Raw genomic sequence first — 24,329 nt, 5'->3', positions numbered from 1 at the left:
GATCTTCTGCAGAGCTCATGATCGCCCTTGTCATGTCCTATTGTCAGTCTTCAACATAAATCCCTTACTTGCTGGACCTGGGCTGTGAGCTCCTGGAGAGGAATTGGGCTAACAAACAGAGAAATGGGTTTGTACCCTTATCCTTGTTTTGGTGGCTCGGGGACTGTGGTGACTGGGCCAACATTTGAAGGGAAGTGGCTTTTCTTTTTTTTTTTTTTTTAAATTTTCTTTATTTATTTGATAGAGAAATCACAAGTAGGCAGAGAAGCAGGCAGAGAGAGAGGGGGAAGCAGGCTCCCTGCTGAGCAGAGAGCCCTATGTGGGGCTCGATCCCAGGATCCTGGGATCATGACCTGAGCCGAAGGCAGAGGCTTAACCCACTGAGCCATTCTAGAAAGAGAAAAGGCTCAGGACAATGGTTCTGACCCAAGGGTTTTTGCCACTCAGGCCATGTCTGGAGACTTTTTTGGTTGTCGCAACTTGGGAAGAGGAGATGCTACGGGCATCTTGATGGTAGAATCTGGGGGTGCTGCTGGCCATCCTAGAGTACATAGGACAGGCCCCGTACCTAAGATGTGTCCAGCCCAAGGTCGGCAGTGCCAAGCTTAAGAACTCCTGCTTTTAGGGGAAAGGGGTTCCAATGAGTTAGTGTGGGTCTGACCGTGAGATCCGTGTGCCTTTCTTTTGTCCCTCACCCCAGGCCCTGCTCTTGGTCTCCTTGACCCTGAGAACTCCGCTTCCCTTCACCCCTTGTCTCCCCAGCTCTGCCTTGGAGCCCCCAGTGACAGGCGGGCAGAATCTCCAGGGAAAATTAACCCAATGACTAATAATTAGCCACAGCTAAGAGTGCTTTAAAATGCATCCTTTGAACAATAAATGACTTATTTAATTGGGGCTTGGGCACTTGAAGAATGATTTACTGACCTCGGCTGACCTGCACATTCCCCTTTCATGCAAGAGCTCACAGAGGGGTGTCTGAGTGTCCTCTGTCCCCGCTTCTCACCCAGGGGAGAGCCGTGCATTCACTCCCTCAGACTGACCCACTCTGGGCCAGGCACGGGAACACCCTAGAAAGACCGTGTCCTGCCCTCATGGAGCTCTTGTTCTAGAAGGGAGAGAGACAGAAAAAGTGGATTTTTTTTCTCTGAACATATAAATTGTAGTAAAGGGGTAAAGAAAGAAGAGGGAAACAAAGTGGGGAATCAGGGTGTGTTTGGTTTTTGAAGAGCAGGTAGCCTGGGCCTTGCTGTGGGGGTGACCGGGAGTTTGGGACCTGGAGGAGAAGAGGGCAGGAGTGGAAATGAGTTGGCCCCTGCTGCCCCCCCCCCCGTGACGTCGTGGCCCCTCCCCCAACTTTTCTTCACGTTTCCTAAAGGCACTTTGGTTTTTTAAAATCTGTACAGCAAGAGCAACTTTTGCTGTCAAATAAAAATGAGAAATGCAAAAAAAAAAAAAAAAAAAGGTGCCATCGTGGGAGCCAATGGGGAAGAGTGTTTGTTCTCAGGAAAGGGAGTGGCAAGCAGGGACTTGGGACCACCGCAGGCGGAACACTGAGCTGGGGGGGCCCGGGTGGGAGATGCGGCCGGTGAGCCCGGAGGGCCCCGGGCACACGTGACCCCGTGAGGAGGTCGGGCATCATTCTGCTGCACGGGAATCACATGGCCCTGTGTTTTTAAGAAGTCGTTCTGGCTTTTCTGTGGAAGGACCTGGAAACCGAGAGTGCGAGCGGGCGGGCCAGTGAGCCGCTGTGGTTCACTGAGACAGGCGGGTGGGGTCAGCAGGTCCACGGGGGGACGAGCTGGTGGGTTGAGTTGATGGGTTGGCTGAGGGGAGGGGAGGCATCCGGGGACGACTGGGTTTCCAGTCTGAGCGGTGGGCTCTTTGAGGCTGACACTTACAGAGCGGGGCAAGACCGGTTCGGCAGGGAAGTCGGGAGTTCCGCTGTGGGAGTCAGAGGGGCTGCCTCTTGGCATCCGGCAGACAAGTAGGTGCTTTGCTGTAGGAGTCTGGGGGCTGGCGGGAGGGGCCTGGCCGTCAGCAGTTGGGTGGTATTGGAAGGCCGGGGATGGACAGCTGTCCCCTAAGGAAAGCACGAGGCTGCCCTCCAGTCGTTGGCTTGCAGAGTGAGTACAGGGATGGCAGGTGAGCGATCACAGCCATTGGTGACCCCCGCAGATCCTTGATGTGTTCATAAGAGGAGTGAGAGGCAGGGGTGCCTGGGTGGCTCAGTCATTGAGCATCTGCCTTCGGCTCAGGTCATGATCCCAGAGTCCTGGGTTTGAGCCCCACATCGGGCTCCCTGTTCATTGGGAAGCCTGCTTCTCCCTCTCCCACTCCCCCTGCTTGTGTTCCCTCTCGCTGTGTCTCTCTCTATCAAATAAATAAATAAAATCTTTAAAAAAAAAAAAAGACGATTGAGGGGCAGGAAGGTTCCAGAAGGATCAAGAATGTGAGCGGCTGCGGTTTGGGGTGCTCTTTGTGTTCAGTGTGAACATCACTTAGAATGATGCAAGGAGTTGGTGGGGGGAACGTGCTCTGCTGAAGTCCCAAGGAGTGACAGAGTGACAGAATGTGTCTGATATAGCAGTAATAGCAGGTGTGGGGGGTGTAGACAGCTAGGGGGCACAGGCAGGGCATGGGGCTAGAAAATGGAGTAGGGAAACTGCAGGGCCATCGCGAGGCTGCGAGGAAGCTGTGTCCCCAGGGGCCGGCCAGGGCTCTGCTTAGAGGGCAGAGCTGAGGGCACAGGGCAGTTTGCCAGTCAAAGGCGGGAGTTGTAGAGAGCTTTGGGGAGAGCTAGGAGGGAGGGCTGGGGCCAGGGGCCAGACTGTAGGTGGTGGCTTGGAAGGAAGAGCTTCCTTTATGGGGACAAAGTGCCCTCCTTTATGGGAGATGTGGTTCAACAGTTTGGAAACAAGTGTCTGTTTCAGTGAACCAGCCCGTTGGCCAGATGATCAGGGAAGAGGTAGCACCAGGCACTCTCGGGCTCAGAAGGGGATCTTGGGGATGGTTGGTTCGTGTGGCTAGCGCTGGCCGGGCTCGCTCTAATGACTTCACAGGGCATCACCCACTGCTTGTGTCGTCCTTGCTAGTTCCAGCCGGTGGTGCTTTAATCCCTTCCCAGTCTTGGGAGCGGGTCTGCAGGAGCAGCGGCTTACTCGTGATTCTTCTTACGGGTACTGAATTGTGTGTAAGATTTTTTTTTTTACAGAAGGGAATTAGGACGGAAATCCATGCGTGATGGTTGTGTGATCTCGGGTTGGTGATGGTGTGGGGAGATGTGTGGAGACGAGGAGCACGAGGACGGAGAGGTGTTGGGTCAGCTGTAGGAGAGGAGGAAGACAGGAAGGCCAGCCAGTGAGCCCTGGAAGCTCCAAAGTGGAGGTCAGAAGCCTCTGCAGAGTCCGCAGCTTGGAGGGGGGATGGAGGGAGCAGAGTGAGCTGGGGGAGTGACCCGTTCTGAGGATAGCTCACCTGCAGGGGGGCTGTTCCGACCTTTTAACCCGTGGATTCTTGCCCTGGCTGCCTTCCCGTGCACCTGTGCCCAGGCTCTGTGACGAGCCAGGCTCTGTGTTTGGTCATGCAAGTGGCAAGTGGTATGTGAGTCGTCGTTGCCCCTAGGGGCTGACAGTCCGGCAGTCTGGGACTGGAGGAAATGCCCCTGCTGAGTTCAGGGCTCTGCAGGAGGCAGGAAGGAGAGCCAGGAAGCTGGGAGGGAAGGGAAGGGCCTTGGGGCAGAGCTGAGTTGCAAGATGGCTCATTCGGAGGCGGTCTGGAATTGTTGACTGAGTATCCCTGGGGGTACATTGGGAGTCAGAGGTCTTTGACTCAGGTCTACACGTCCAGGTCCTTACCTAGCTGGTAGCACAAAGTAGGCTCGCCATCGGATGGAAAAGAAAACCGTCAGAAAAAAAGAAAGCCCCTTGTTGGTGTCTGTGGCGCTCAGCCTGGGATTCGGGCACTGAAGGGGGTGGGGAGGCTCTTTAAATCAAGAGCTGGGGTAAAAGAAGTTTTCTTAATTGAGTGACTTCATCTAAGTTATTAGAGCCTTTTTAAGGGGCTCTAATGTGACGTGATTTCCTAAGAGCTTTGTCATCGTCAAGGCTGGTATTTGGTGGGTCTTTGTAGGGACCAGAGCAGCCTCACGTGGTGGCCTCCCTGTTTGCCGGAGGTCAGTACTGAGGGGTCCTATGGCTAGTTCAAGGTCATACAATGAGAAAGTTGGCACAGTCGAGGTTCACCTACAGCACATCTGGCAGAATTTTTTTTCTCATTAACTTCTAAAAAATGGTGGTAAAATACCGATAACATATGGTTTACCATCTTAACCATTTAGAAGTGCACAGTGGGGGTGGTGAGCTCGCTCACGTTGTTACGCAGCCCGTCTCCGGGACCCTTTTCATCTTGCATCAGTGTTTCATTAAGCACGGAATCCCCGTTGCCCCTCGCCGCCCAGCCCCTGGCGACCGCAGTTCTGCTTGCTGTCTGTATTAGACCAAGGACCTCGAGTACGTGGAATCGTGACGTCTGTCCTTGGCGGTGGCACCATTTTGCATTTCCCAGTGGCCGCAGGCAAGGGCTCTGCCACATCCTCGCCAAACTTGTTACGTATTTCTTTTTATTTTATTTTTTTTTCTTTTTTGATAGTGGCCGTGCTCCTGTGTGTGAGGCTCTGTCTCACTGGGGTTTTGATTTCCTTTTCTCCAGTGATGAGCATCTTGTCCTCTGCCAGCAGAATTTCAGGGCAGGGTGTTATCATCTGGGTGCATCCCACGGCTGACTGCCTCAGCATTTTCCACAGGGAAAACCACCCGGTACGGTTCAGACCTGTTTGGTGGGAAAGCTCGCACGGATTGATGCTTTTGTCTGGGAAGGAAACTGAGACGCAGAGGTGTTGGCTGACCGGCAGTTGTGGAGCACCTGACCTTGGAGCGGGGAGCGGTCGGGGACCGTGGGGTCCCCAGTACCGTTGCTGCGGCGAGAGCCCAGCCTTCACCTCCTGGACTGGGGTTCTTCAGAGGCACCAAGCTACCATAGCAAAACCTGAAGCTCAGTTTCTCTTTGCTTTCTTTGTGATTCATGGAATTCATTGTTACAACAGCAAAACATTCCTGAGCTGCCCTTCATTGCTGGTGTTCGGTATTGTGCTAGGGATAAGGCCCTGAATAAGAGAAATAGGAAGGAGTCTACTTTCCCGGGGTTGTCATCTGGCCTCTGGACTGTCCTTACTGGCAACATCAGTGAGATGCTGTTTACTGCTGGGGTGTCTCTGCATTCATTATTGTCATTTCTGGAACATATAATCCATCTGTGTAGGGCTCTGTAGATCTCTGGTACCGTTGTTTGCTTTTCATAATTAGTAACTTGTAGAGCTCATTGAAATTATATAAATACCGTGGTGCACATCACGCGTTGACCCATGAGTTTTAACTTCATCAGTCATTCCCCAATTCCGCGGTTCCTTCTGTATTTGCATTCTAGAATTTGCTGTCCCTCCCGTTTATGTAGCAGTAAGGATTCAGGATTCCTCTGTTCCTTAATGGTGTGACTCATTGCTATTTATTTATTTGATGCTGGAAGAGCCCTTCGAGCTGTCTCCTCTGGCCTTCGGGCACATCCTTGTGATTCCCAGAGTGCTTCCTTGTTTTATGGTGTGCGATGTTCCAGGCCCGTCTTGTACTTCTCTCTGCCCGTCCTGTGTTGGTGTCAGCCTGTGGAAGAGGCGCTGTCTCTAGGAATGACTTGGACCCTGCCCGCCCCTGGGGGCACTTTGCACCAGGCCCTTGTAGGCGTTTCGTTCTAGCAGCTATGCCCGTGGCCAGACCAGCCCTTGCGGTTTCCTGGGTTTGCAAGTTGAGTCTCAGCAACGGCCTTTAGGGAACTTTAGAAAAGAGAAGGTCTATTACCTACGGGTCCTACAGGGTGCAGGGCGTGCCTGGAGCGTGCCTGGGGCCCGCATGGGCCAGGTGCTGGGAGCACAAGCATGCACGCACACACGCCGGGATCTGGGCTTCTGCCTTTAAAAGATTTTATTTATTTATTTATTTGACACAGAGAGAGACAGTGAGAGAGGGAACACAAGCAGGGGGCATGGGAGAGGGAGAAGCAGGCTTCCTGCTGAGCAGGGAGCCCGATGCGGGGCTCGATCCCAGGACCCTGAGATCATGACCTGAGCTGAAGGCAGAGGCTTAACCCACTGAGCCACGCAGGCGCTCCTATATTATTTTTTATCGTGTTATGTTAGTCACCATACAGTACATCATTAGTTTTTGATGTCCTGTTCCAAGATTCATTGTTTGCGTAGAGCACCCCATGCTCCACGCAATATGAGCCTTCCTCTTGATACGCATCCCTCGGCCAACCATCCCCCCACCCCCACCCCTCCAAAACTCAGTTTGTTTCTCAGAGTCCACAGTCTGTCATGGTTTGTCTCCCTCTCCGATTTCCCCCAACTCACTTTTCCTTTCCTTCTCCTAATGTCCTCCATGTTATTCCTTATGCTCCACAAGTAAGTGAAACCATATGATAATTGACTCCCTCTGCTTGACTTATCTCACTCAGCATAATCTCCTCCAGTCCCGTCCCTGTTGATGGAAAAGCTGGGTATCCATCCCTTCTGATGGCTGAGGAATATTCCATTGTGTATATGGACCACATCCTCTTTATCCATTCATCTGTTGGAGGGCGTCTCGGCTCCTTCCACAGTTTGGCTCTCGTGGCCATTGCTGCTGTGAACATTGGGGTACCGATGGCCCTTCTTTTCACTACATCTGTATCTTTGGGGTAAATACCAGTAGTTCAATTGCTGGGTTATAGGGTATACTTTTTACTTCTGGTATGTCCCTGCTCCTGGGACTTCTCAGTGGGTAGAGCTGTGTGTGTGTGTGTGTGTGTGTACGCACGCATATGTGTAAGCACGTATTCATTCCCTCCCGATATCTCTAATGTAGACCTTCAAAAAACTGAAATGTAGTTGTCCCACGATGTCACATTCATTTCAGCTGTGCCATATTGCCCTTTGTCGACTCCGTGGGTTGTGCTGTGCTCGCCCCAGGTGTGGCTGCCGTCTGCCACCACACACCACAATCACAACACCGCTGACTCGATTCCCTGTGCTGTGCCTTTCCTCCCTGTGACTTACTCGTGCTCCATAACTGGAAGCCTGACCCCCCGAACCCTCTATGTTGCACACTCCCTTCCCCCACCCCTCCAACAACATCATTTGTTTTCTGTATTTATGGGTCTGTTTCCAGTGTTTTTAGATTCTACACAGAAGTGAAATCATAGGCTGTTTTGTTTTATAGACTTTTTTTGGAAACCCCATGAAGGTGGGATTCTAATTAGACAGATGCCTAATTTGTCTTAATTCTTCATAGGTGGCTGAACCCCTTGTTTAAAATTGGGCACAAACGGAGGTTAGAGGAAGATGACATGTATTCGGTGCTTCCAGAAGATCGCTCGAAGCATCTGGGAGAGGAGTTGCAAGGGTAAGCCCCAGGCGGGAAGGAGAAGGGTACGGAGGAGTGAGAATTTCTTCTAAGTGTGTGTCTCACGGTTTGAGACGGTTTCTGCCTTCCCCTAGGCCCTTCTGGAGCCTCCTTCCCTCCTGTTGTGCCCTGCCCTCCCCCTAGGCTGTCACTGGACTTAGCCTCCTTTGGTGGCTTTGGGGATGACCTGTCTTTCCTGTGCTTTTGTGGCGTGGAGCTTGCCAGCCTCAAAGGCCCTGGATGCCAGGCTCTGTCCCCGGAGACGGTCTCGCCGGAGGAGGCCGCCTGTGCGCCTGTCTGACTTCCTGGCCTGCGCCTGGCGCCGTTAGTCCAGCCACGCTTGGCCGCAACTTGTTTCCTGAGACTGGAACTTTTCCCCTCAAGGCATGTTTTCCTGGTGTTTCAGATTCCGCCCCACGCGGCTTTCATGGTGGGGGTGGAGGCCTGCAAACAGTTATCCAGGGCAAGGGAGGCAGCCCCCGGGGGCCCGTCAGCCGCCTCCCCTGTTCTGCCTTCTGGTTAGACGAGCTGTTTCTCATCGCCCTTGGTTTTTCTCCTCGCAGGTGCTGGGATAAAGAAGTTTCCAGAGCTGAGAAAGACGCACGGAAGCCTTCTTTAACGAAAGCCATCATAAAGTGTTACTGGAAATCCTATGCAGTTCTGGGAGTTTTTACGCTCATTGAGGTAGAAGCTTTCATGGGCCCATGTGTTGTTTTCCTCGTGTGGGTGGGCACAGAGGGGGGCGGCACACTAGGGGACAGAGGCAAGTGACTTCAGTGTCTGAGGAGAGCGCACATCTAGGCAATGTGATGCCCGTGGCTCAGCCGTTGTGCTCATCTTCAGAATGGGGGGATACTCAGGGGGTGGGAGGCATTACTATTTTTCTTTTAACGAATTCAAAGGTTGTATTGTAGGAGGATGGGGCCCAGAAGTTTTATGCCCTGTTAGGATGCTGTTGGCTCTCAGTAGATGTTATAAATGCTAAGAGAGATCCTTGCCTGGCTGGCTCAGATGGTTAAGCCTCTGCCTTCGGCTCAGGTCATGATCTCAGGGTTCTGGGGATCGAGCCCCGCATCTGGTTCTCTGCTCAGCGGGGAGCCTGCTTCTCCCTCTCCCACTGGCCCTGCTTGTGTCCCCTCTCTCACTGTATCCCTCTCCGTCAAAGAAATTAATAAAGTCTTTTTAAAAAAAAAAGAGTGACCCTTGACCCAGAGAAGACTCCCCAACCTCAAGGAATATGTGCCCTCTGATTTGGAGGAAGTGAATTTGGGTCAGAGCCCAGAATAACATGAAACAGTTTATTAGGTGTTTAGCAAATTACAGTGAACTTGACCAGGCCAAATCTGATAAATGCTTTCCCCGAGCAGGTTTTCTTGTGTTTCCCCTTCCAGGGGATCAGAAACCCGGGCCCTGTGTCTAGGCTGGAGCTGGCCAGAGCTCTCAAGGGTGCCTTGTTCTCTGGGCTGCCTCCTTTCCAGCTGGACACGTGCTCTGAGCCAAAGCCCCCTCGGTGGAGCTCTGCCTCCATGAATTCTGGAGGCTTCGGGCCCCACCCTATTCTGGTTTCCTGTCGCTGACTATTGGCGTGGATCGCTGCTTGGAAGGGGGAGCTTTGGTAGCGTGGCACGGCAGCTGCTCTAGGAGTGATCTGGAATGGAAAATCAAAGGCAAAAAGCCAGGAGGTCGGTGACTCCATTAGCCCGATGGGCCTCTCCGTCAGGCTTATCCAGTAAAATCGTGTTCTCCCGGGCATAGCGCCAGTGAGAGCCGTGAGCGCCTCCTGGTCTGGGCTGTGGGCTGCTGGAAGGGTGCCTCCGCTCCACCTGGCGGGCCCCGCTCTCTGTCGCCCTGTCATCCTGCCCTAGGGACGTCGATGGGCCTGTGAGTGTCGGAGAGTGGTAGGGGCGGCAGTTGCGGTTGCCGTGAAAAGGTGGTTTTAGGTGGAGAAGGGCGGTGAGTTGTCCTAAGTGTGTTTTGTTGGGCGTGAGGTGGGTGGGCTGGTTTGTCTGGTTAAAGGCTCTGTTGTACGGAAGAGCGGTGGGGAGGTGTGGGATCCCTGCCCTGTGTAACTGCAGCCAGCCAGTCTGTTAGCCGACAGGGGACGGGTGGTTCTGGGAGACTGAAGTTGCCCTGGGTGACAAAGGGGGTTGGCCAGAGGGTGGGGGCGAATACCTGGGACACCGAGCAGCACCTAGATCTGCCGTGGCTTGTGACGGGCCAGGTGGAGACGCAAAGCAGCGGGACTGTCTGGGGTCGGGGGTGGGGGTGGGAGAGGGGACAGGACACCCTGAAACTGTCCCAGCCTGGCTTTGATCTGGGTACTGATGTCCCAGTGATGGTGTTTCTATGCCGTCACTATAGGTCTCCATTCAAAATGCACAGGGTGACAAGCTCGGGTTTATTGTGGCCGGTGGGTGGGACATTTCCGAGGAGATGTGGCTGCTGACCTTCCAGAGCAGAGTGCCGTGGAGTCGCGCGGCCTCGGAGCCTGGGCACATGCCTGGGGCCCATGTCCCGTGTCTGCTTGGGCGTGGGCGGGGGCCTGTGTCCTTGGAGTCTGGTGCTGGATCGTATCCGGAGCAGGCCTGCCTCTGCGGCCTCTGGTTCTCTCCTTTCTGTTTGCTGCCCAGGGCTGAAGAAGCTGAAGGTGGCGGCTCTCAAAGGGTGGCCCTTATTGGCCGTGTTTGGACTGAGCTTCTGGGTTTCCTCGCTGTTGTGGGCCGCTACCTACGTGTATTACACTGCACTGCACTCCGTGTATATACCCTCTACTTCGTGCAGTATGACTACTACTGCCAGCTGCAGAGGCCGTCGAGACATACTCGGTGGTGGTGTTGCTGGCGGCTGCAGAGGCTCGTATTCTGCAGTCACGGCAACAACAGTAGTAGTTCCTACCAGTGGTAATAGCACTATTAGTAGCAATTTCGGCAGGGGCTCGTTCTCCTGGTGGCGGCGGCAGGGGCCACGGCAGTACTGGCAGTGGTGTAGGGCTGTAGTAATAGTGGTAGTGTAGTAACGAGTACTTGAGAAATCTCAGAAACTGCTGCAAGGGGGCACCCGGCTGACTCCACAGGTCAAGCATCTGCCTTCGGCTTAGGTCATGATTGCAGGGTCCTGGGCTCGAGCCCCGCATAGTCCTTCCTGCTCAGCAGGGAGTCTGCTTCTCCCTCTTCCTCTCCCCCTGCTTGGGCTTATGCTTGCTCTCTCTCTCTCTCTGTCAAATAAATAACTTTAAAAAATCGTAAAAAAAAAAAAAAAGATCTACATGTGGTAATACTTTCATTCCTTTGGGCGGCTCAGACGAGAGGGTGAGTATCGCTTTTATCTGCACTGGAGGAACGAGGCTGCGTAGTGCCAGGTCGTTCTAGGCAGTGCCCGGGGTCCCACAGAGCACGGAGGACAGAGCCGCGATTGGGCCGCGGGTCTCCGACTCTAGACCACGAGCCTGACCGCGTCCACGACTGGTAGCTCACCCGGTGGCAGGAAGGCTTGCCGAGAGCTCAGACTGCAGGGTCTCCGACACGTGCATCTTGAACTTGGCTCGCGCATGAACGTAGGATGCTAAGAACTCCCTGGCAGGAAGTCAGACCGGGGACAGTAAATTTGGGCAGAGCTCCGGTGTCGGTGTCTCCCGGCCGCTGGAGGTGGCTAGGGTGGACACCCGTGGCATCGTTAGATGGGCCCGGAGACTTCAGAAGGCCACCTTCTACTCTTGACCGTCCCTTTGTGGATGCGGATGGGGCCGCCCTGGTGCCCGAGTTCGTACACAGCCCCCCATGTGCGGAAGACCCCGTTCTCCATGAGCTCCTGGAGACCGACCAGCAGGAAGCCCGGGGCCTCTGGTGGGACTCCAGTGATCCAGGCAGAGGATCTGTTGTGACTTGCAGGTGCCCCAGGCTCCCCGAGGAGAGATGGTGGCTGCAGGTCTTGCGTGGGTTTGCACTTGCTGGGTAAGGATGAGGACCCCAGGTCACCGGTGTGTGGGCGATCCCCCAGACGCAGGGCGTGCTGCTGGCCTGGGGCCGCACAGTGACAGTCTGGGGTGGAACCCAGCAGGGTGGAGGGCACACACACCCGGTGTGGGGATGCTGGACTCCTACCCGGATCACACTCACCGCTTTGTGCTGTGACGCAGTCAGTATCTTGGTGGTTTCCACTAGAAAATGAGATGGTGGCTGTGCTGGGTGTTCCCATTGTGTCTTTATTTATTTATTTATTTTTAAAAAAGATTTATTTATTTGACAGACAGAGATCACAAGTAGGCAGAGAGGCAGCCAAAGAGACAGGAGGAAGCAGGCTCCCCGCTGAGCAGAGAGCCCGATGCAGGGCCCGATCCCAGGACCCTGAGATCATGACCTGAGCTGAAGGCAGAGGCTTTAACCCACTGAGCCACCCAGGCGTCCCCCCATTGTGTCTTTGAGAGGATACCAGGGCTCTGCGTCTCGGTGGCCGGCACTCTGGTAGCCCACGGTGTGAGAGTGCAAACAGAAGTAAACCTTGAATTTGTTTTTTAATTAAAAAATTTTTTAAAAAAATATTTAATTTATTTATTTGACAAAGAGAGACACAGCGAAAGAGGGAACATAAGCAGGGGGAGTGGGAGAGGGAGAAGCAGGGAGCCCCATGTGGGACTCGATCCCAGGACCCTAGGATCACGACCTGAGCTGAAGGCAGACACTTAACAGACTGAACCACCCAAGTGCCCCTAAACCTTGAATTTTTTCTGGCAGCAAAAGAAGTCTGAAATCCAACAAAATTACTCTGGTTTTTCTAGACTCGCCTGTTGGCACAATGCTGTTTTGGAGACATGAGAAATGATTTTGTACGCCGGAGCTGGTACGGCTCTGTTGCAGTTCAGAATCACTCTGAGGTGCCGTTCTGGGTTTTCAGTGGTTCAAGGTAGTTTCTGCATTTCATGGGTTGCGGGCTAGTGTAGTAGTTGATTTAACAAAGCAGTTTCCCATTTTGTGATCTTTCCTGCTGCTTGTTGGCCTTCGTATTTTAGGTAGTGGAAGATCTAAACTCAGCAGTAGGATTTTCTCAAAAGCTTGCAGCTTGCGGATTATCCGTGGTTTGTAAGCACCGGAGTGTTCCCAAGCAACGCATGGGCAGGGCCTTCCCAGGGCGCTCCTGGCAGCCGCCAGTGGGGAGAGGCAGGGCGATGCAGGCGGGGGCGAGGCTTTGAAGGTTGGATTTCAAAGGAGTGAACATCTCCGTCCTGTGAGAACTGAACGCCTGTGTGGCTCGCAAAAACAAGCTCTGAGCCGATGCTGAATGCAGGGGCGTTCCTGTGGGCGGGCATGAACGGGGCTGGAGCAGCCGGCAGGCTCCCTGGGCGCCCGGCCCCTGTGTGCATCTCCTTGGGGACAGAACGAGGGTCCTCCTGCCCAGAGCCGTGGGGGTGGGGAGGAGGCGCCTGAAGGCTCTTTCCTGGGCAGACAGCAGCAGAGACTCCCTCCCCACACAGCCTGGACCCTTCTCTATGACAGTGACTTGGCCTTTGTCTGGGGCCACTTTTGCCAATGGTTTCTGGTCCAGGTAGAGGCTGCAGGGAGGCAAAGGTTTGTCTTCATCTGCAGGCTGGAACTCAGCTGCTGGGCAAGAAGTAAACCAAATCCTTTTGAGTCGTGTCTCCACCCCCTGCCCCATGTCATTTGTGCTTCTCCTCAAGGCTGATTGCTTGAGTGTTGTCCCAGACCTTCGTGCATTTACGTCCCTACTCGGTTCCAAATTCCCTTCCCCTCTCTCTAACCCAGAGGGCTGAGGAGTGGCTGCTGGTTGCATTTAACCATTCAAAATGGCTAAATTAAAAAAACAAAAACAGGGGTGCCTGGGTGGCTCAGTGGGTTAAGCCTCTGCCTTCAGCTCAGGTCATGATCCCAGGGTCCTGGGATCGAGCCCCACATCGGGCTCTCTGCTCAGCAGGGAGCCTGCTTCCTCCTCTCTCTGTCTGCCTGCCTCTCTGCCTACTTGTGATCTCTGTCTGTCAAATAAATAGATAAATAAATCTTTAAAAAAAAAAAAAAAAACTTATGGCAACTCCTTAGAAAAGTTGGCTTTATGAGCAACTTTCTCAAGAGCTCCTGTTCTCCCATGGTTGCCTGTCGGGGAGCGGTGCGTTTTCCAAGCCGTGTGCAAAACCGGCCTCTGCCTGAAGAGTGGACTGGGCCTCATCTTGGGACTCGCCTATAGTGAGCGTGAGCTTGGTTTGTACGGACTGCGGAGCTGGTGTTCCGACACCGGGGGCTCGTGCATCCCATTTACCTGTCTCTGGATCCCTCGGAGGTACACCAGGCAGGAATTTCCAAGGATAACGATTCGGCGGCACAGGAGGGCACGGGTGGACTTAGGTCATGGGACGTGCAAGTCACCAGCCTGGTTTCTGAAGCAAAGTGTTCCCACTGCCCGACGAGAGCCTGTTGCCTTCTGCCCTGACTCCTTTTGCCAGGGCTGCCGCCCACGGTGGGCAGAGAGCTGAGAGGAGGTGTTTTTTCTCTGACAACGGTTCTGTGCTACAGTGTCCACTGCTTCGTACGTGTTCACACGCACGGTGTGTCCCCCACTGCCCCTGTCACGTTTTAGGAACACTTAAAAATACAAACCTAGAATATGAGGAAGGACAGCAGAGTATGCCATCCCAGAATATGCTACTTTGGGCTACAGATTATTTTGTGCTTATTAAACAAGTTTTTTTTTTTTTTTTAAACTGGGCTCCCTGCCCAGTGTGGGGCCCGAACTCACAACCCTGAGGCCAAGAGTCTCATGTTCCACCAACGGAGCCAGCCAGGTGCCCCTGAGCAGATTTGTTTTGAGAAGCATCAGTCACAGAAATTCTGAAAACGGAGCAGAACCAAGGGGTGTTGTCCCTTTACCCTTCTGTAAGGGACAGTTAATTTTATAAAGGAGACCTATGTTTGTAAGAATGTTTCCCTGTGCCAGGCAGATGGCAGTGGCTCTGAATCACAAGAGAGTCCTGTCAGCAGAGAGCTCAGTCAGCCTTCCCCGTTTTCCATGCTTTTCGGGTTAAACACCCCCATGGCGGTGGCTCTGGCCCTGGGGGTTACTCCGTTTTCCTGGGGCTCTCCGGAGCCAGAGGCACACCTGTTGATAAACTTGTGTTTGTTTCTCTCCTGTGAATTTGTCTTTTATTACAGAGGTTCTCAGCCCATAGCTCAGAAGGGTTGAGGGAAAATGGCTCTTCCTCCCCTGCGGATTAAGCTTGCCTGTCCCCCTAAGCCAGCCTCAGTGGGTATCAGCCCATGACCCGTCTTGACCCTTCTGTACCCCACTCACTCTCATGCTTCCCAAGAGTATTGTCAAGCAGTTCTTAAGTGCCACATCATTTTATCTGTATGTCATTTTATTTTATTTTTTTAAAGATTTTATTTATATGTTTGATAGAGACACACACAGAGAGGGAACACAAGCAGGGGGAGTGGGAGAGAGAGAAGCAGGCTTCCTGCTGAGCAAGGAGCCTGATGCGGGGCTCGATCCCAGGACCTAGGAATCATGACCTGAGCCAAAGGCAGATGCTTAACAACTGAGCCACCCAGGCGCCCCCACATCTGTATTTTAGTATGTGTCTTTAAACGGACTCTTTTCCCTATATAATCTAAAGCTATTATTATGCATAAGTATTAACACTGATCCCAGAAACCGTCAGTATCTAGTTCACCTTCCTTTCTTTTCTCTTTTCTTTTCTTTTTTCCCCTTGCAGTTTGAATCCATATCCAGATCAGGTGCATTTGGTTGGCAGTGGTTGTCTGGGTTCCTTTCCATTCTCTCTCACTATAATTTTATTTATTTTTTCAAATTAAATACTCGACTCCAAGTTGTTTGTCCTGGAGAGATTCCCATGGTCAGGACATGGCCCATACCTTAGGCCCTGTGTCATGGAACATGTTCTTCTGGAACCTTAAATTAGTGGGTAGATCTAGAACGTGGGTCTGACTCCGTTTTTTCCCCCTTCCCTTCTCCTTTGCCGATTGATTTGGTAGGTCTGCTGGTGGGCCTTGCTGGTCAGGTACCTCCTGTCTGCTGGTCTTTCTCGTGTGGGGATGGGAGGAGTGCTGTTTGCGATCGTTGCTCGAGAGCTGTTAATTGACTGGACGGTCGCAGAATGTGGGGGTTCTCATCCTTCCTCTGTTCATTCACTGCTTTTCCCCTGTTAACCTTACATATAGAACTTCCCACTTCCATTACCAGCAAAAACGGATTTATTCAGGAATGGCAACCCGTTGCATTCTGGGACAAGCAAGCTCTGGCCAAACCGTAGGCCATTCTGCCCAACGCTCTTTTATGGGAGAAAGCAGGAAGTCGGGAGGGACTGTTCTAAACAGGCCGACCTTTTGGCTGTTAGGTTTGACTCCATCATTTTCTCTTTGTCTGATAGCTTCTTTCTGTTTCCTCTGCTTGTTTTCTTTTCTCCTGGATCAGGCGTGGTGGGGTTGGGTAAGAAATGTTTCCACTACATGGGGCAAGTTGTGGCATCTAGCCGTGTAATAAGTTACCCTAATAAGAAGCAAGAGTAGGGTTCAGACATCTGGTGTTTCAGGGAGCTGAGTGCCCAATGCTCCATTAAGAAGTACCTGCTTCAGAGACTCTGAAACTCTGGTAGGACCTTAAACCAGGACGTGTTGTGGTATCATATCGGGCTCTTCTAAAAACCCCTTATGGTTGGGGTGCCTGGGTGGCTCAGTGGGTTGAGCCACTGCCTGTGGCTCGGGTTATGATCTCGGGGTCCTGGGATCGAGCCCCGCGTCGGACTTTCTGCTCGGCGGGGAGTCTGCTTTCCCTTTTCTCTCTGCCTACTTGTGATCTCTCTCTCTCTGTAGACTAAATGAATAAAATCTTAAAAAAAAAAACAAAAAACAAAACTCTTAGGGTTTTACAATCAAGAAGAAATCTTGTGAAGGAATAATAAAGACTGTATTCTCAGCTGGTTTGTGGGAAGAATCTTCACCAGGCAGGGATGACTGTCAAAGGTGAGCGTATTTGCTCAAGTAGTTTTTGACCTCACTCCTGCTCTCCAGAAAGTTTTAATATGGTTACTTTCAAGCTTAATAATACATATTTTCCTGGTTTTATTTCTTCATAGTTGAGGGTAAGGATCAAGAATGGACAGATGAGTGGGGAGGTGGGGGTCTCGAGCTGGCATTACTCTTTAGTGAGTGTGTCTGATTGATGGATTATTAAGTACTGTCAGCAGAAAAATCCTGGTGTTTGGGCGGTAATGCCCTGTCTTTATTTTGTGTTCTTTTTTTTTTTTTTTTAAGATTTTTAAAAAAATCTTTAAAAAAAGATTCTATTTATTTGTTTGTCAGAGAGAGTGAGTACAGGCAGGCAGAGGCAGAGGGAGAAGCAGGCTCCCTGCTGAGCAAGGAGCCCGATGCAGGACTCGATCCCAGGACGCTGTATTCGGGTTGCTTTCATAAACTCAGTGCTTCTTGGGACGAAAGATGGGGCCTGCTGGACACGCAACAGTGAGCCTTTGTGTTCTTGAGATCTGATTGTCTTCCATGAGCAGCGTTTCCTTCTAGTACAAAAGGGCCATGACCTCCTGAAAGGCGAGGCTGATGGTGAAGGTTGCCAGTGGGTGTGTGCATGCGTGTGGTATTGGGGTTCATAATGTCACACCCATCTCAGGGACGGGAACCGCTTTCTGTCAATATCCTGAAGGGGCACTGGTTGGTTGAGGAGAAAATGGATGTTAGCTGCGTCTCGGGTTTGGCTTTTCAGGGTTCCCTTGCCCTTCTGCGCTGTGGGTTCCTCCGGACAGACGGAGGAGAGCCACCAGAAGCGAACCTGTTGGTTGGTTGCCACGTCTGCGTTAATAAGAACAGGTTGCCTATGAGGAGATGTTTGTTTCAAAGTGAAGTTCTTGAAAGATTTCCAGACTTTTGGCATTAGTTGAAGTGTGGCGGAAGGTCTGTGTGTTTACTTTGGGTGACATGTATTTGCACTGAGTGTTTGGCGTCCTTTGATGGTACCTGACAAGAGCGGATGTAGATTGTGGGGTAGAGAGACCATCTGGCACGCAAGGGCAAGGGTTGATGTTTCTTTGCCTTTCGTTTTAGGGAAAAAAAAAATTTGCTTTCCTTACTTCTTAATTTGGGAGGTAGGTAAGCCCCAGTGTTTCCTTAACTCAATGGTGTAGGATTTTAATTTTTTGCTTTGGGGAAGGGAAGAGTTCCTGTTAAAATTCTTTAAAACCAACACCTGCAATGTATGGCTTACGGCGAACCATGGATGGCATTATTTTGAGCTTGCCTTCTGCTGAGCTTCATTTTTGACTCCAAGGCAGCAGTGCTCAACTTCTAGGGGTAGATATCTTTGAAAGCAGAGCCCCCTGTGGCTGAGAGCCTGGGAGCCTCCTGAGCCTGGTCCTGTTTCCTTACTCCAACCCACGTTGGAGGCTGGACTCCGTTCTTTTGATCTACTGACACGTGGAATTTGGGGTTGGGCTCAGATCCATGTTTGCACCAGTGTCTCCATTCCCCCTGAGCCCTTCTAATGCAGAAAGGAGGTTGTAAGAGCCTACCTCCCGTGAGCGAGCCATTCGTGACTTTGCTTCGGGCTGGGATGTTGATGGCAGAGACCCAGCAGGGAGGCTGTGAGCTGGGCTGCCCACCTCTGAGCGAGCACACGCCACACCTTTCTTTTGCCATTTTTCCTTATTCATCTTGGGCCAAGCGTTCGAAACAGAGGTTGCAATATTCATCAAGCACCCACAGTGACCCCAAGCACAGCAAACTAAAGCTTTAAAGCTTTTGCACTTAGAATTTTGGCTTAAGATTAAACTATTATCTGGTTGTCTTACCTAAAAGAAGAGTTGTGTTTTCTTTGGGGATTAGTGATGAATGTAGCACTTTGTTAAAATGCCTTTTTAACATGCTTGTCATAAACGCAAAGCTACCTTCAGAAAAACTGGTAGGACCTGTATTTCTAATTACAGCTTTCTCCTTTCCTTTTAGGAAGGCACCAAAGTAATCCAGCCCATATTTTTGGGGAAAATTATTAATTATTTTGAAAACCATGATCCTACTAAGGCTGTGGCTTTGCACGAAGCCTATATCTACGCCACGGTTCTGACTGTCTGCACGCTTATCCTGGCCATACTGCACCATCTGTACTTCTACCACGTTCAGTGCGCAGGCATGAGGCTGCGCATCGCCATGTGTCACATGATTTATCGGAAGGTAAGTGTCACTTTGTGTCAGAACGCCTGCCTCACCCCAAGTATCAAGAGCATTTTGGGAAAGTTCGTAGATTAAAAGTTTTGTAAAAAGGATCTCTGTTTTTATGTATTTATTTCAGCGGGGGAGGGGCACAGGGGGAGAGAGACTCTTAGGCAGGCTCCACGCCCAGCACGGAACTAGATGCGGAGCCCTCGCAGGGTCAGTCTCCGGATGGACCCTGAGGTCGTGCACCTGAGTCATAATCAAGAGTCACACTCTTGACTGACTGAGCCACCCAGGTGCCCCCCGGAATCATTTATACCTTACCAGAGAAGCTTGTTATTTATAGCAGGGGAATGTTTTTTTTTTCCCTTTAAGTGAACTTTACCGATACATGATGGAAGTTTTCTATTGTGATCAATAGATCACATTTGATCTATTGTGATAGATCACAACCCCTGCCTTTGATCACATTTGGCCACAGGCTGTTGCAAAATACTCTACAGGTAATGAAATCTAATGAAAAAATAAGTATCAAAAATAAGATCAAATTGATTTAGGCATGAGAAATTTCCAGTGTCGTCATGCCTAAATCTCTGAGTTGTATTTATGGAAATTTTGTTGTTGTTCATTAAAACTTCCGTTTACATCAAAATTGTATTTTACAAGGGACCGTCTGTGAAATTGGATCTGTAAAATTAAATCTCAGAGAACAGATTGTATTTGAGAAAAGGAATAATTGTATTTTTTTTAAACGAAGCATTTAACCATGTTCAATGTAATTGTGTTAATTAAAGGAAAATATAGAATCCATGTCAGACACATTCACTGTTCTGTGGTTATGGTTTTTTTTTTTTTTTAAGATTTTATTTATTTAGGGGGAGAGAATGAGTGGGGGGTGAGGGGTGGGAAGGATAGAGGGAGAGGGAGAAGCAGACTCCCTGCTGAGCAGGGAGCCCGATGTGGGGCTCGATCCCAGGATCCTGAGATCATGACCCGAGCCAAAGGCAGACACTTAACCCACTGAGCCACCCAGGTGTCCCGGTTGTTTTTAATAGTATTAAAGAAAATAGTTGATGTTTGGGATGAAACTTAAAATTTTACACTGTTTTTAGTAATTTTAGAGAGAACTTATGTTGTCCTTTATGTTGCTTTCCATTTCAGTTATTATTTTAGGCACTGTTTTCTTCTCCTTTAGTATACCTTGTAGCTGTTTCAATAACAAGACCCGGTTTGATGTGTTCAGCATTTTTTATTGAGAAATGCCATAAAATTCTCCCATAGTTCACCCTGGTCTGAGGTGTCACGGAGGGAGTGAGGGTTTCAGGTGTCTTTACCAAGGAGTTGCCCTAGACAGAAGAAGTGACAACTGGATAGCTCTCTATTTTGGGCCGTTTGCTTTAAAAACAAAAACACTCCGTTTTAACTCTATTGTATACTTGAAATTTACTAGGAGAGTTCGATTTTAAGCATTCCTGCCATACACACAGAAGGATACGCTTGGAGAGTGATGGATATATTAGCTTGGCTGTAGTACTCATTTTTCAATGTATATCTGTCAAAATATGACTTAACTATATACAATACTTTTTAATCAATCGGTTAATTAATTAATTAGTTTTTGGGTAATCTTTACACCCAATGTGGGCTCAAATTTAAGACCCCGAGATCGAGAGTCCCATGCTTTTCTGACTGAGCCAGACAGTGCTCAATATATGCAATTCTTATTTTAAAAAAAAAAATCCTTATTGGAAGTTCAAGTCAAACAATTTAAATTTAAATTATTGCTTCTTTGACCTAGTTGCTGCATATCTAGAGCTTCTGTTTCTTAGGACTACTTTTCTTAGCAAAACGCAAGATGTCTCCTCCAGCTCTTCCTCTGAGCAGAGTCCTGTTAATCTGGGAATTGTGGGCGTGCCGGAGGCTTCTCACTGTCTGTGGAGGCTGTGACATGGACCTTCAGGGGCCTCCTGTGTGATGTGAAATGGTTAGCGCTGCCTGTCCGCCCCAGTCAAGGCGTCTTCGTTGCCGTCCTTCTCCTCCTCGTGCTTATTCTGTTGTAGTCCCTTTCTACCGTTTAGGAAACGGGTCTGATTTCTCTATAAATTAGCTAGATCATGCTTCGCTCCCATAAATAAATAGGAAATTTCACTAGGACTCTACTGTGAGAACCTTAATCGTGGGAGCCAGGTTTGGGGGATGGTTCAGTCCCACAAAGCTCTTTCCTGCCCAGGTGAGGTGGTGATAGTTCACCTGTTTTTCTTCCTCTCCCCACTAAGGTTTTAGAACTCGCCTTTGGGAAATCTGATCCGATCTGGCACATTGGCTGCATGTAAACATCTCCCAAGGTGTTAATTTGCTGGCTTGATTAGCCTGAAAGAATTGTCCCCTTACAAAGACTTGGCTCGGGTCAGACCATAGGCGTAACCTGAAATGCCAGGAACGTGGGAAACACCGGTCTCCTCAGGCACTGCCTTGTGTCTAGAATCCTGCTGGGGACGAAATAGGACACTTCTTCACCGCAGGTGGGCTGACTCTTCAGGGCAGAAGCTCTGAGAGGCCCCTCCGAACATTCACGCCTTAGGCTGGGGCCCTGCCTCCTGATCCCCGGTTCTGGGAGAGCACTGGGTCGGGTGTAGTCACTGGAATGGTGCTGGGTTCGTAGTAGAAATGCGTAATATTGCAAGATGTCGTGGGATGTAGCCTACAAGAAAATGACTTACGACTTGTTTACCTTTGCCCCGCTTTGGTAAAATTGCACTTGGCTTTTGAGCTTTTTTCTTTTTCTTTTGAAGATTTTTATTTTTTAAGGAAGCTCTGCACCCAATGTGGGGCCTCAACTTGCAACCCTGTGGTCGGGCGTTGCCCGCTCCACCAACTGAGCTAGTGAGGTGCCCGGAGCATTTATTTATTTACTTATTGTTAGACTGATGGTGGTAAAATACGCATAACCTAACATTTACCCTTTTAACTCTTTAAGGGGACCTTTCGGTGACATTTAAGTAAATTCAGACCGTTGTGTGGCTGTCACCACTATCTCACCATTCATCTCCAGAACTTTCTGGTCTCCCCGGACTGAGACTCTGTGCACGCTAGATACTGAACTCCCTGGCCCCTACCCCCACCGCCATCCCCGCGTTACTTCCTGTCCCTGAATTTGTCTCCTTTTTCTAGGTACCTCATATAAGTGGATTCATGCAGTATTTCTTCTTTTGTGTCTGGCTCACATCACGGAGCCTCATGTTTTCAAGCTTTATCCCTGTTGTCGCCTGTATCAGAATTGAACTCCTTCTTGAGGCCGATGACCGTCCCACTGTATGGACGGGGCCCATTCCTCTGTGAGTGGGCATTCGGGAGATTTGCCTCCACTTTTCGGTGATTGTGAGTACAGCTGCTGTGAACATGGAAGGGCAGATCCCTCTTCAAGTCCATATTTTCAGCTCTTTCTGGGGACATTTTCCCAAAGTGCAATGGCCGGACTAGATGGTAAATTTTGAGGAACCGCCCTACCCTTTCCCACAGTGGCGGCGTCATGTTACTTACCCACTTGGTCATTGGTTTTTCTGCGAAACGTGAGGACTAAATGAAGAGGGGTTTGGATGAACTCTGGCGTTTTGCTTGGATTGGTGATTCTTTGGTGGTTTCTTGATACGGCCTGTGGGAGTCTGTTTAGTTTCCTCAAATCTATAGGACATTTTTTTTTTTTTTTGAACTTTTTACCAAATAAAGAGATTATGCAACACAGGCTGTGTCTTTTGGAAAGTCAACAGATTGACATGAAGAACACAGGTTCCTCACCGTAGTGATGTTTTGAACATTACACTTGCTCATTTTAAGGAAGTCACTGCCTGTCTTGGGTTATATTCCCAGCATGGGTTACTGTCACCTCTGCAGTGGGACTAGTGGCTTCTGTCCTGTCTTTGTTCTTGTCCAGGCCACAGAAGAAGCAGGACATGTCCAGCTTCAAATCTCAAGGGGCTGCTTTGAGCAGAGCAGGCAGGGCCAGACTGGGGGAGGATGGCAGCTTCAGCCCCATCGCTAGTGGAAACGGATCTCGCAGTTGCCAACTTGACCTTGGCTTTAGGCTTGGGTGCGCGTGAGCCTGAATGTTCTAGGTCTCTAGTCCTGGGCGCACAGGATGGCCTTCTCTGTAATCAGGATGGTACAGAGATTTTCTTGTATTACTAAATGCATTCGACACAGAGGTTTTTCCTTAAGATCTTCAGCCTGATGGGCCCTGGGTTTCCTGACTCTGTGTCCAGTTTGAAGAACTGTGCCAGTTCCATAATGAACCTTGATGGCTGGTTGCTCTGAACGCCAGGGAAAGCCGGAGCTGTCTGCTTCCGAGCTCATGGACACGTTCTCTGTCCTTGTTCCTTGGTGCAGTTCTTCCTTGCAGAACGGATCATTTTGACCATCCTTTTTATTCTGGCTAAAATCTCATCTTCACTCTCTTTAGAATTACCCACAGGATAGTTTTTGAGAGTACTTGTCTTTCTTTGGTTGAACTTGAAGATGAGTGACTTTCTCCCAACATCTGAGTTTCCTTTTATCCTCTCTTTTGGATCTGTCTTGGCAAGAATTTATGTACAGGAAACCCTCATTATTCACAGATTCTGTGTTTGCAGATTGCCTGCTTGTGGAATTTATTTGTAACCCCAAAATCAAGGCCTGGAACTCCTTCACAGTCATTCATGGGCACACACGATGTCACTAAAATTTTGTATCCTCTGATACGCATATTCCTAGCTGGGGTTGCCTCCTTGTTTCAGCTGTCCTACTGTAAACAAAGTATTCTTTTCACGGGCTTTTTTTTTTTTTTTAAAAAGATTTTATTTATTTATTTGACAGAGATCACAAGTAGGCAGAGAAGCAGGAAGAGAGAGAGGAAGAAGCAGGCTCCCTGCTAAGCAGAGAGCCCATACAGGGCTCGATCCTAGGACCCTGAGATCATGGCCTGAGCCGAAGGCAGAGGCTTAACCCACTGAGCCACCCAGGCGCCCCTCATGGGCTGTTTATTTGTAGGGCCTGTTTTCTGTTCTTCTTTGCTTCTTGTTGGTGATTTTGCTGTTTTAAATGGCCCCACCCAGAATGCTAAGGTGCTTGTCTGGTGTTCCTGAGTCCAACAAGGCTGTGATGTGTCTTGTGGAATAAACACGACACGTAGTACGGAGAAAATGCCTGTGTTAGATAACCTTGGTTCAGGTTTGTTTGTTTTTGACCTGATATATATATATTTTTTCTTATTAATACCTATAACGTAGTATTTGTTTCAGGGGTGCAGGTCTGTGAGTCATCAGTCTTACACAATTCACAACAATCCCCATAGCACATACCCTCCCCAGTGTCCATCACCCAGCCACCCCAACCCTCCCCTTCCTTGTTTTTGATAAGACTTCACTCTCATTTGTGCCTTTGTCTTCCTGTGTGTTATCTCTGGCAGATTTAAAGACATTTTTCTTTTTAAAATTTTCTTTTTAAAGAAACTGTAAAATTTCAGAAATTGATAGTGAACCCTAGGTGTGATTTCCCTTGTATTTATTATGTCTCTTCGGGTTTGTTGAACTTTTTGATCTTTAATTTATTCTTTCTCTAAAAGCTTGGGAAATGTTTGGCCATTATATCTTTTACAATATTATCTTCTGATCCATTCCTTTCTTCCTCT

At 50.0% G+C, this 24,329-nt stretch overlaps 1 protein-coding gene across 3 annotated transcripts in view; it reads left to right on the top strand.

Annotated features, from left to right (window-relative positions):
* ABCC4 (ATP binding cassette subfamily C member 4) overlaps positions 1-24,329 on the top strand; it is a 243,967-nt gene that overhangs the window by 31,498 nt on the left and 188,140 nt on the right. Inside the window, exons 1-4 of one of the 3 annotated variants that reach the window (XM_044249962.1) lie at positions 1,800-1,984; positions 7,377-7,487; positions 8,051-8,171; positions 18,461-18,685. In XM_044249962.1, coding sequence (XP_044105897.1) covers positions 1,815-1,984; positions 7,377-7,487; positions 8,051-8,171; positions 18,461-18,685 — 627 coding nt within the window. In that variant the 5' untranslated portion in view covers positions 1,800-1,814. Of the gene's footprint in view, positions 1-1,799; positions 1,985-2,905; positions 2,966-7,376; positions 7,488-8,050; positions 8,172-18,460; positions 18,686-24,329 lie in introns of those variants that run through there. The other 2 variants (XM_044249964.1, XM_044249963.1) reach the window with 2 other exon arrangements.

Source organism: Neovison vison, chromosome 5, assembly GCF_020171115.1.
Source record: "Neovison vison isolate M4711 chromosome 5, ASM_NN_V1, whole genome shotgun sequence".
Classification (NCBI taxonomy): domain Eukaryota; kingdom Metazoa; phylum Chordata; class Mammalia; order Carnivora; family Mustelidae; genus Neogale; species Neogale vison.
Note: the sequence above shows the minus strand (reverse complement) of the source record. Positions and strands in the feature narration are given on the sequence as shown.